This window comes from Astyanax mexicanus, chromosome 12 (genome assembly GCF_023375975.1).
Source record: "Astyanax mexicanus isolate ESR-SI-001 chromosome 12, AstMex3_surface, whole genome shotgun sequence".
Taxonomy (NCBI): domain Eukaryota; kingdom Metazoa; phylum Chordata; class Actinopteri; order Characiformes; family Acestrorhamphidae; genus Astyanax; species Astyanax mexicanus.
Genome location: NC_064419.1, coordinates 41,209,123 through 41,221,779, shown reverse-complemented (window position 1 = coordinate 41,221,779; position 12,657 = coordinate 41,209,123). Strand labels below are relative to the sequence as shown.

Sequence of the window (12,657 nt, the reverse complement as noted above, 5' to 3'; positions counted from 1 at the left end):
TGGAGGAAGAGTGGAGAGACACACAGTCCAAACTGCTTGAGGTCTAGTGTGAAGCTTCAACCAATCAGTGATGGTTTGGAGAGACATGCCATCTGCTGGTGTTGATCCACTGTGTTTTATTATCAAGTCTAAAGTCAGTGCAGTTTTGTTTTCCCACAAAATCTTACAGCACTTCATGCTTTCCCACTGCTGACAACTTTTATGGAGATGCGGATTTCATTTTCCAGCAGGAGTTGGCACACTGCCCACACTGCCAAAAGTCTTATATAATATTCTAATTTTCTGAGACACTGATTTTTGGGTTTTTCCACTGGCTCTAAGCCATACTCATTAACAATGTGCAAAACTATTCACTGAGTAGGCAGATATATCTAAATACACTGTTTTCATGACAACACAAAAGAAGAAGTTAAATATATTGTGCTAAACTACACGTTTTTTTTATATAATTTATTTAATGGCAAAAAAAATATTAAATAGGAATAACAGTTCATCATTATCAGAAACATTCAAAACAGGGACATAATATGAGCATACAAAATGAGTACTTATAGTTTTCTTAATTTCTCTGAAACCCATTAAATGTTAAAAGCATTGCAAAACCTGTATCACATAGCAGCTAAGAGTTATCGGAAGGACAGACAGAGATCATGAGTTACTGTTCAGTGGGAGCAACTCAAACACTACAAGACTTCAGGACACGATCTTGTGCACAGCGACAGTGATGGTTCCGTGTGTTCTCACCAGGACATTCCTGCAACAATAAAAGGGTACGACTTTAAAACTAAGTAAACAACAAGTACTGAAACAAGATACATGTTTTTAAATACAATGTTGTCTATAGAGCAACCAGACAGTGAACAGAAGCTTTAAATGGCCCCATTCTTACTTATGTCTTGAATTTTACTTTGAACTGCCACGTCATGGGACAGGAACTAGTGTAGCGTCTCATGAAAGCTAAAGAACTTTGCCCTGATCTATAGGATTTTGTTTGTGTGGCGGGTCTTCTGTATTGCATGTAGATGTGATTTCTGCCAGAGTCACTTACTCGTCTGTTCACACAGACAACTCTAGCCAGATGCCGCAGGTCATGATCATTACCACCAGCGGCCATCCATCTGCACCCACTATCAGACCTCACTCCAACTCCTGCCTGCATTGGTTTGGTGCATGTCGTTTTTTTTAATTTATTGTTTGACTTGTTCGACAGAGCTTAATCCCCACTGGGTTGATACCCCCCTCACACACCTGTGACGCTGTTTCTATTTATTCTAAAAATATAAACATACAATAAAAAATCTCTCTGTAACCAAATAATGCACACTATTAATGATAGTGATAATCTTCTCTCTAAATTCTTTGTAAAACTGTTTCTTTGTTTTAAAAACTGCAAACAAGAAGCTTGGTTTATCAGAATTACAGTTATTAATATTTTTTTTGTTGTTATAAAAGGGGAAAATGCAGACCTAAATTAATATATATTTATATTAATAAATACTACCATTTAAATATTAGATAGGCCAGGTAGATTTAAAAAATAAATATTTAATTTCCTCTTATATATATATATATATATATATATATATATATATATATATATAAGCTGTTATTCCAGCTGATATTCATGCAGTTTAATGTTATAATATTAGAGGAAGTTGTACTTTTATTCTTTCTAAGAGCCACATCACAAGATCTGCTGTAGTTCTGCTGCAGGTGGAGACTCTTCGACTTGACTTCCTCCACCTCCAAACCCTAGTTGTCTAGTGTCTCTCTAGTGTCTTGCTATGAGCACACTGAATAGTGTACACCCTAACTTACTAGATAACACCTCACAGCTTAAACAAGCCCTCCCCTGATGAATTTCTTTTAAACCAATTTACATATTGCTGTCCCATTAGTTTTAGCAGTTCAGTGTAATTTTCTATTGCTCCTAAAATCTTGTTATGAAATTAGTGGAAATTTATGCACACAGTAATGGTGTACTGAATCAGGTAGGGAGTTAAGAGGACTTAAAATATTAACAGTGTTTATGCACTGAACAAACTGTTTTATTGAATTGTTTATGTCGTTCATAACGTTCAATAAAACATGCAAAGGTTTTGGCATCTGCAGGAACATCCACAAGCTTTAGTGTGTCTCTATTCTGGTACTCTATGGTAGATCTGAGGAATGTTTTGGATTACTATCCTGTTACAAACGTCATCCAGTCATTTCAGTTCATAACAGGCTTTTAACAGACTGTTTGTTATCAGCATGCTATCTGTTGGTGTACCTAAAGAACTGGCATAGTCATGTTAAAGTAATACACTGTATAAGTGAGAATATGAGTTCTCTTACCCAGAGTCAGACTCGAGGCACACGGTGGGAGAGTCTGTAGGGTCTTTAGTAAGAGAGGCAGCCTGTTTCGCCAGGACAGATACAACCCCACCGTGCTCATCAGACAGGGTGCCGCGGCCTGCAGAAACACCACACAACTAGTCAAAAACATACTGTTTTTCTTTTTATTTTATTTATTTATTTTAACACAAAACTGTCAAAATAATTGCAAAACACTGAAACAGATATCAAGTTGGCTTTTTTGACAATCCAGGACTAAGCTGATTAATAATATTTCTACTGTATTTATTTGTATTATACTAAATGATAACCAATACTTACATCCGAGATTATGACCCTGGGCATCTGTACACAAAACCCCAACGATTGAAGGACTTTTCATTCTGACGAAATAAATAAACAGATAACAGACATTCATAACAGGCATTTATAACAGTGGGAAAATGTACTAAACAACAAGAATCAAATAACAACACCAATCAGCCATAACCCCATCAACTCCATTATGCATGGTACCGATAGGATCATGTTTATCTGTTCCAAAGATTCAATTCTTCTCTACAGAGATTAAACAAGGAGTGTGCTTTTTTTAAATAAGATTTTAGTATACTATATATACAACCTATATATGTGTGGAGCTTGCCTGCTTTTGCAGTCTGTAATTTAGCATGGTAAGTTATTTGATTGATAATTGTTTCTGAATTATACAGTATTCCTACTGAGAAAAACATGAGAGCCAAGAAATGAACTACAGTGCTTACTACCTTACGTAAGGTACCACTTTGGGACGATTTGAGTACCACAGTTTAAGAACAGCTGGTGTATGTAAACTTCTACAAATTGGCTACTTGTTTTTTTTTAAGGAAAGGGGGAAAAAAATTACATTTTGAAAAATATACACGTATATCACAGTACTGAAGAAGCACAATCAAACAACGTGTACTTGTACTCAAATTATTCTGAAATTATAGATAAAGTAGATAGAGTTAAGCATACGCAGAAAAATATATTATTTAATTACTTTACACATATACCAAGCATCCCATGATATGGGATTATTATTTGATTTATTTTTAAAAAGAGTGACAACAAGCACTAGCTAGATAAATAATTTGCTGACTGTATAGAAGGCATATGTCATATCAGTATGCCTAACCTTAGGGGTTAAATGATAAAAAATTAGAGGTTAAATGATCAAATTAGGGGTTAAATTATAAAAAAAGGGTTAAAGATACACTCCCAGACCATAAACACACCCAGTCAGACTCAGGTAAGGCTAGTCGCAGTAAAGAATGTAGGGATTCCATTAGGAATTAAATTGTAAAATTAGGGATTAAGGGTAAAATTATGGGTTAAATTATAAAATTAGGGGTTAAACGATAAAATTAGGTGTTAAATGATACAATTATGGGTTAAATGATAAAAATTATGGGTTAAATGATAAAATTAGGGGTTAAATGGTAAAATTAGGGGTTCAATGATAAAAATAGGGGTTTAATGGTAAAATTAGGGCTTAAATGGTAAAATTAGGGGTTCAATGATAAAAATAGGGGTTTAATGGTAAAATTAGGGGTTAAATGGGTTATAAGATACGCTCCCAGACCATTAACACAAGAAGTCAGAGTTGGGTAAGGCCAGTTAAGCTAAGTTAGTTAAGGGTAACTGTATAAACAGCGCGGGTCCGCTCAGCGCTGTATAAAAGCCGCTGCTGAATAATAATGGAGCTCACGTGTCGTCCAGGTGCTGCTCCAGCGTTGCCTCCATAACTATAATAATAAATATTGCAGATTGCAATATTAAAGAGAATCAGAGGGGAATTGAGCCGCTAACAGGCTAACTACTGTTGTACACTGTATACACCCTAATCAGCTGACCCTGTGTGCACGTGATCAGTCTGCTACGGAAAGCTGTGAGGATCAAACACGCGCACCGGAGCGCTGCGTGTAATGGAGTGGCGCCATCTAGCGCTACTTTAACAGCAGTGAATCTAAAACAAGCATAATATATAATTTTATAAAAAGATATACAATAAAAATAAGATAAGACCCTCAATCATTAAACAATAATAAAGTATATATGTACTTTATTATATATAATAATAAAGTAAATATGTTTAATTATTATTATTATTATTATTATTATTATTATTATTATTATTATTATTATTATTATTATTATTATTATTATTATTATTATTATAGCATTCTTATATTTTCCCATCAATGGAACATAATTCATGTCTGAATAGGTTAAGTTGTTAATGCTCAGCTGTATATTGAAAAGAAAAAAACGGTTGCCTTAAAATCGTTAAGTAATGGGGAATGAAAACTTAAGTTAGCATAACTTAGAACATCAAGTTATTACAACTAAAGGGGAAGTTGATTTAACTTTTTTATTTCTTTTATACTCTAAGACCAGATAAGTTGAGTTTACTTAACGTTTTTAAGGCAGCCGGTTTGCTCATTTTTTTTTAATAATGGGGAATGAAAACTTGAGTTAGCATAAATTTAAATATCAAGTCATTACAACTAAAGGAGAACTTGATTTATTTCTAAGGTAGCCCAGGGGGAATCACTACACACTGATGGTGAGTGTCAGTCAGAAACTGTTGGACACACCCAGTATGCAAATAGATTGTAACAGAAGCCAATGGAAAAGAAGCTGTTAATGGCGACAGACTAAACTCAGTTATTATAAGTTGGTTCATCTCAGTTTGAATGTTGTATATTTGTGCCTACAAATGTTCAACTAACTCAAAATAGTTGAGTATTGTTTAGAAATATCCAATTTTATGTAAAACAGACTTAAATCATTTGAGTTCAAACAACGTATGGGTTTACAGTGCAGAGATAAAGATAAAAATAAAGTTGATTGATTGATTGGCTAGTTGCCACCCTTCACTAATGTCATTTGATCTGACAAGATAATGACCTATCTCTGTTATTTTGCATCATCCCTTTGTGAGATTAATTTCTGGGTTCAGTATGTACAGCCTCAATATTACAGAATATTAACAGCTTCTCCAGAGCTCTGAAAACAAGCAGACCACCAGCATGTTCCCCTTTTCACCCTGCAAGCAGCTTTTGACTCTCAGCTCACATTTAGCCGCTATTGTTGGTGGGGTCTCCGGGGGCCGGGGGTGTTCAGTGTGAATGTGGATATCAGATGAACCCTCGTCTCTGACTAAAGCTCCAAGAAAAGAGCAATTCTTTCCTCCACTCACTCTTAAAAGGGTATGTGTTATCATCAAAAATCACTGCTGATTTGTCCCTCCTGTGACAATGACACGGCAAAACTTTGTCTTTTATGTTTGCTGACATTTTTTTTCTACCAAGAATTGATTCTAACAATGGAGACAGCTCAGCTCAGGCTGAAAAGACATGAATGGATTTCCTCTTTGTGAACCCTAAAGGAGTTTCTTATCAATCTCTTTCTTATTCTTTTATTCTGAAAAGACCCCCGCTGTGGATTTGAGCTTCCTGACTGCTTGTTCAGTAGATGTTCCAGGGGGTCATAATCTATATTATGGGCAGTATAGTTGTTTAAATTTCATATAAACTCTGTATAACAATACATTTTTCAAGATTTATGAATGAACACATTAGTACAAATACAGAGGAATGTTAATCTTGCCATATGTGTGTCTGCAGTGTCATCTGGATTTTTTTTAAGTGCTTAAATAACACAATATAACACAATTTGTTAATTACTTTTTATTAATTTCTAACTTTCTATAAATGTTGTGTCTATTAGACTATTTAAACATTCTGATAACACACAATAGTACATTCGTAAAGCATTATAAACATGGCTTTAAATATTTATATATTAAAAAATCATATACAGCCATGTTTATTATGCATTATACCACAGTTAGTTCCGACCCTACAATGTGATTGGCTGAGAGGCGTTCTATGAGTGCCGCTATCAGCCGGTAATGCACTGTAACCAAAGCTCTCCATGTATTAATATGCCACATACAGTACAGGTAACCTAGCAACAATGCAGCGCTTCTCGTCTTCTTTAATCTTTCAATAAACTGTGATAATGAAACTGTGGTATAATCGCAATTTTTTTCATATTAAAGTTATTTTATTACATGTTATATCACTCCCTCTCATGTATTATTGCTTAATTATGAACTGAGATCATAATGCATCATAACCTGTAATAAGCTTGTAGTATGTTATGCATCGGGGTTAAAATGTTACATTTCTCTTGCTATTAATACAGCATATTCAGTATATCCCCTTTTTGGACATTTTTCACTTTACTTAAAGTGTACAACGACACATTATAACACATTATAAAGTAATATAAGTTAATATGAGTGGTTAAAAGTGGTTAATTATAGCATGCTTTGTTAAAGGAGCTATGTTTCGGTTCTGGGTATTGACATATAACATCTTATAAGCACAGCTGATGATGCATCATAATCACAATTCATAATGCATAATAAACATGGCTGTAAAGTGTTATACATTTCTATAAATATTTATAGTCCACTTTATAATGCTTTATGAATGCATACTATTGTACTTTGAGTATATAGAGACTAATATGGTTAATTAAACTCAAAATGTCAAGTTATTTTATCCAAATTGTAAGTTACTGAAACAAAGGGGTCTATTTATACACATGGATGGGGACAGGAAACACCTTGGGGTGAGTAACAAGGGGGCGGAGCTACACATGAACAGATGAGCATAGAGAACAGACCAAAGGTGAAACAAAACAGAACAAGAATATATCAAAAGTCATTTTGTAAAAGTTATGGAGGACAAAAATGTAGTATTGTGATAAAAACTTCAGTATATTTAGTCCTGTTATACACTGAGCTCTGCTCGGCTAAAGTAGCCGGAGGGATTAACGCAAGGCCAGGTTTTATGTCGTCCGTTTCCGATCAATAAGAAATGCCGCTTCTCATTTCACAAGCTTCCTGTTTCCTCTCGTTACTTGCAGGCTAGTGAGCCAGGAGTCAATCGCATTTGAATCGAGTTTATTTATGAACTCAATATTTATGCAAATAGGAAATGTGAGTAGAGAATGTAACTACTCTCTCTATTTCCAGGCACCAAAATCAAATCAGTTCGAGCAGAGAATGCTGTTCTCTGAACATCTTCTGCAGAGCCCTGTCCCGATACATCCAACTCTTTATATTCTATTCATGATGAATATGTTTAATAAACATAATTATATGTCGTGTGTAATAAGGCTTTAATTCGCCATGAGTCACAATCAGACCAATCCCGTTATCCTCACTGAAGAGCTCTGCGTGTGAGACTGTGTTTTTTAAGCAGCCGTAGGCAGATCTGAGCTCCACACACACTGTGTGTGTAAAGTGTAGATGAAAAACATATGATCAGTTGCTAGGATTGCTAACTGCTAAAATATTAGCATCTACCAAAAACAGAATTTAAGAACACATGAAGACATGGTCAGTAGTGAACAACCTTTTGCATGATGTCATCAGCTCTTACACACAGACCACCAATACACCACTAACACAACCATAATGGCAACTATTCCATACATCCAGCACCTCTACCTGAATGTTACTATACACACACATACACACCAATTGGGCACAGATTCCATCTCTTTCTCTATCCCTTTTCTCTGTTTTCTCTCCCGCCTATATATATTGTACCTGTTCTGCTCTCTTGTTCTCCTGCCTTCTTTTGCTTGTTATTTTGCTTATATTACTATCTCTCTAATGTAATTGTTTATTAAAGCTAATAAAGCTTAATTTGTCCTCCAAAGAGGGGGGTGGGGGCGGACCTAAATAAATAAATAAATAAATAAATAGATAAATAAATAAATATTGCTATATGTTTATAGATAGTTGATTTGAACCTGTTTACTTTACTTAAACAATTTGAGGAAACTGGTTAGTTTTTATGTTCTTAATTAGATTCGAAATGTCAAGTTATTATGCCTAAATTGTAAGTTCATTTGATGTATGCTTTATTTCTTGTATTAATTGCTTTTCATGATCGGTTTTACAGCCTACAGCATTGAGAGCAGATAGTTGCTAATAATATATTGTATAATCTACAAGTTTACCTACGGAGGAGGCCATGGGGAAATGACTACACACTGAGGGTGAGATGTGGACCGCAAGCATGAAACATATGGCCCGTGAGGTTGTCTGAACTGTAATGAACGATAATGAAAAAAAAATAAATAAATAAAATGCTTCTCTGGCGAGCTTTTGTTTACATTCCTCCCCTGTCTCTCTCTCTGTCGTGCACGGCTTGACTTTAGTTTCCGCCTGTTTCCGCTCCCTATGTCCTTATCACATTTTTTTTCCTAGCTGTGTCCCAATTCACTAGCTGGGACAGCAGTAGTGTATTGGACCGTGACCGAGATGACTTGGGTTCAAACTCGCGTGAGGAGCGGTGTGTTTATTTATTTATTTATTGTGTTTACCTACTTTGAGATGAGCTGTTCTGCAATTGGGTTTAACAACCCTCTGGGCTGGAGAGCTACTAGTAGCACCCCATCCTATTAAACTTCATATTATCCCCCATATACTAACCCCAACATCCCCCCCCCCCTCCGCTTGTGGCCCGCCACATAATGGCTTGGAAAATATCTGTCCCGTGGCCAAACTTAATGGCCGACCCCAAAACAGAGGGATGAGGTTAGTGGTAGGGCCAAGGGGTGAATTGCGATTGGGCCTAAGAGAATCTAATGAGCCTGTAAAACTTTTGAGTACTGTAATAGAAAGTGTAACTGCTCATCTCGATCCTTTAGAGGGTGACTGAAGACCCAGTCAGAGCCTTCATCACAAGTTCACTCATACGACTAAAATAGTGGAACAAATTCCACTGAACTTTATACAAGTGGCCACTTCTCTTTTGCCACACTGCCACACTCAGTGTTTTATATTATAGCCAAAGGGCTCACTCAGCCAGCTCAGGCTCTCTCCCCAGAATGATTTCTGCCCTATTCTGCAAGACACCAGCCAGACTGTTGTGCTGACAGGGCAAAAAGGTGCAATGTAATTATTTGACCGGTGGACCCGAGGCATACATCTTCCCCACCGCAGCCTAGAGATGCCCTGCTGACTAACCTACGGCACTTTAACGCTTCCACCAGCTCTAAATCACAATCTTAACAGGCACACGCAACACCTCCCAGCCTGTCATACCTCACGCACATCACCGCCACATCGGATAATTTATCCAGCTCAATTCAAAGCGCTGGGGAGATACATGAAATACTACCAACATGAATAGCACCATCCCACCCCCGCATTTTCACCCCTGGAGCTTTTAAAGTGCCTTTACCCCTCACTGCCACGAGCTGACGGCTACAGCCGAGATTCCTCATCCCAGTTTAGATGGATGCTCCAGTGTTTCTTAGACTTATCTCTATCTGCTGCGTCTGTGGTGTACAGTCTATTACTTTAGAGAATAACGTCAGCACATTCTGCCATACTTCGTAAAATAGAGAAAGAGAGAAAGAGAGAGAGGGAGAGAAAATGTATAGGGAGAGAAGTGTATAAATGTGTTTAGAGGGATAGAGGGGTTAGGGTGTTCAGTGTTTTCAATACAACAGCAAATCAAAAAAGACAATACAGTGAACAAACATTTGCAGTTTCTCACCTTAATTTATTTTTTTATTTTGTTTTATTGCAGAGATTATGAACCCAAAACTTGTCATGTTTTGTCTTGTCATCTCAATTTAATACAGTATATTAGCATACATATATTCCTGCATTTCAGGTAAGCCATGTCATCTCACATGACTAAAAATACATTTTGACACAGACAATAACAAGTGACGAAGTGTCTCAAATATTATTTTGTCTTTTTCTTCAATTTTTTTTTAAATGTGTGCAACAGTACAGGGTCATCATTATCCACACATTCTCTTCTCTATCGGGGACTCTATTCAGGACTACATGCAGGCCAGTTCAGTAACCGCATCCCCTTCCTTCACTGCCATGCCTTTGTAATGAGTGTTGTAATGTGGGTTTGCGTTGTCTTGTTGAATAATGCATAAATGTCCCTGAAAAAAGATGTAGTTTATTGCTCGAGGATCTCAATATAATTTTCTTCCATAATGCTGCTTCGCAAAAGTGTACTGACTCAACCCCCATACATTGACATACACTGGGCCCTAATGTACACCCTGTGCAAGGAGTGTAGCAATGCTCGATGCTGTCTTACACCCCGTTTATAGGTTAGTAGGAATATATTTATATTTATGCTGATGGGCATGGGTCTGGAAGTGAGGTGTGTGCAGGTAAATTTCTTGCTATATTTATCTTGGTGGCGGGAAATACAGGTGCGCCACTGACTGATTAAATCCCTGACAACAGTCAACAGTCAGCCATACAATCCTATCCTAGCCTTGCAGGAGCGTCGTACACCACCACCCCACGCTCGTTAAACACATACACAAAGACGCTGCAGAGCGCAAACCCAACTTTTAGCTCAACAATAAACAGTATAAAGAAAAAAATAACATTGCTGTTCCCTTAAATGAGCTGCTTGAGTATCTTCACAGCGCGAACACCCAGGTCAGTATCCTCTACTCAGACGCACAAAGCACCGCACTGTTAAGATGCGAACACACCAAGGTCAGAGTGCAGCCGTCTCTTAAAATGACAACTGGCACACTGATCTATTTATTTTATTTAATGGTTTATTTAATGTTACACTCAAAACACGCCCTTGACTAGTTAAGAGAATTAAGACATGCCTTTTACCTTTTGCGCCCTCAAGATACCAAAGACAAACCAACACGCCCTAAATCAAGCTGTTTCACGTGTGGTTGACCGTTCCGAAAATCTGAAATAACTTGGACTGTTGATAGTCCATCCCAGATGCCTCCAAGACCAGAGAAGCTGATGCCACTCCTGGACATGGTTAACATAAGTTAACATTTGTAAAGATAACTCTGTTTTGTATTGTCATGCTTGACAAAAGTCAACCCATTTGGTTCCATCAGTAAGGTGTTCTTCAGTTAATTAATACTACTCACAAACAAAATAATTACAGATTTGTACTTAAAAGAGTATAAAGATTGCATCTGGGGCTGTACCTTACATTGAGGTACAACAGAGTACCTTTCAGTGAAAGACGTTTTTGTACCCACGTTTTTTGTACCAGTAAAGATTATAAAGATTATAAACATTATCATCAACTGAATGTGTATCAAGAACTTGATGATCCATTATTGTCTGGCTTTCAAATGTATAAATGTATAATTAAAATGTATTTTTTGTATTAGTACAGTGATACAGAATACTTTAGTACCTTTAGTTGCTGGTTAAATGGTACAAACCTGTACTTCCTGCTGTTAGGAAAGACTTTATACTTCAGAGGGAACATGTGACACTGTAAAGATCAGTATTATACCTTTGATGGTACAGTTATAAAAAGTGTACCTTTGAGTACAAGAAAGTACTTATATTGTAACTCTGTTTTTAAGTGTGTACTTACTATCCTATGATGTCTGGCATGACTGGAAGCATATCAATTTTAGCGATGAATCCAATCTGTTTGGGATCCGATGACGGTCTTTCTATCCCACCATTTATCCAGTATAGTGGTGCCCAACAGGGTTAAATTGTTGTAATCCCTTACATCTCTCATCTATCATTACTTGAATTCCAACAGCTTCATGCATTATTTCATTTTTAACAACAAGTGTACTTTAAAAAATGAATGAAATTCTTCTTAAAGTTTGAGCAGTCCTGGACAATGTCGTTCAGAAGTCAAAAAATACGTGTCATGATGCATTTGGGTTGAAATACATCTGCCACACTTCAAGGCCATGAACATGGCAGCTTGAAGAAGAGCAGGACCGAGAAGATAAATTCAGATACAAGGAGGAGCTTTGAGATCTTCTGTAGATCTTCTATTAATCTATGCATGATTCTGAGCATGCAACCAGCCTATTAAATTAAACGTATGTGTCCTATTTAACAAGTCCACGGCGATAACGTCGTGTCACTCGTTAAGGAAGTATTGGGGCGTAAGTGGCCGTAACGTCACCGGGAGGCGTTCTTTGAGGTGCAAATGGAGGATGTCAGGGAACGACAGGGTGAATTATATCACTGCGTGGCTGTGGGCTGATATTTCTCAAGAACAGTGACAAGGGCTTAATTTGTTGTGATCTACCTGCGAGCTGAATGCTTTCATCGGGTTCCCGCTTCTTGTAAACTGAAATAAAACTAACTCTGGCCGTGACTCATCTCCGGCGAACTTATTTGACATACATTGATGTTCTTAAACCAGATAAAGCTCAGACAACAGGGTCAGACAAAGGTGGAAAAGCACTGTGATTGGAATAAGAAGGTCG

General features: G+C 36.9%; 1 protein-coding gene across 1 annotated transcript; it reads right to left on the bottom strand.

Annotated features, from left to right (window-relative positions):
* Positions 1-435: 435 nt before the first annotated feature.
* lamtor5 (late endosomal/lysosomal adaptor, MAPK and MTOR activator 5) lies at positions 436-4,225 on the bottom strand. The gene is made up of 4 exons (XM_007231939.3): positions 4,067-4,225; positions 2,659-2,720; positions 2,338-2,455; positions 436-754 (listed from the first exon to the last, which is right to left on the bottom strand). The coding sequence occupies exons 1-4, from the start codon at positions 4,099-4,101 to the stop codon at positions 694-696; spliced, it is 276 nt and encodes a 91-aa protein (XP_007232001.1). The 5' UTR covers positions 4,102-4,225; the 3' UTR covers positions 436-693.
* Between the last annotated feature and the right edge of the window lie 8,432 nt (positions 4,226-12,657).

Coding starts and splice junctions, on each gene's coding strand:
- lamtor5 (XM_007231939.3), bottom strand. CDS start 4,101: ATGGAGGCAACGCTGGAGCAGCACCTGGACGACAC. Junction 2,721..4,066: donor GAGCAGCACCTGGACGACAC/GTGAGCTCCATT, acceptor TTATTTCGTCAG/AATGAAAAGTCCTTCAATCG. Junction 2,456..2,658: donor CCAGGGTCATAATCTCGGAT/GTAAGTATTGGT, acceptor GTGTTTCTGCAG/GCCGCGGCACCCTGTCTGAT.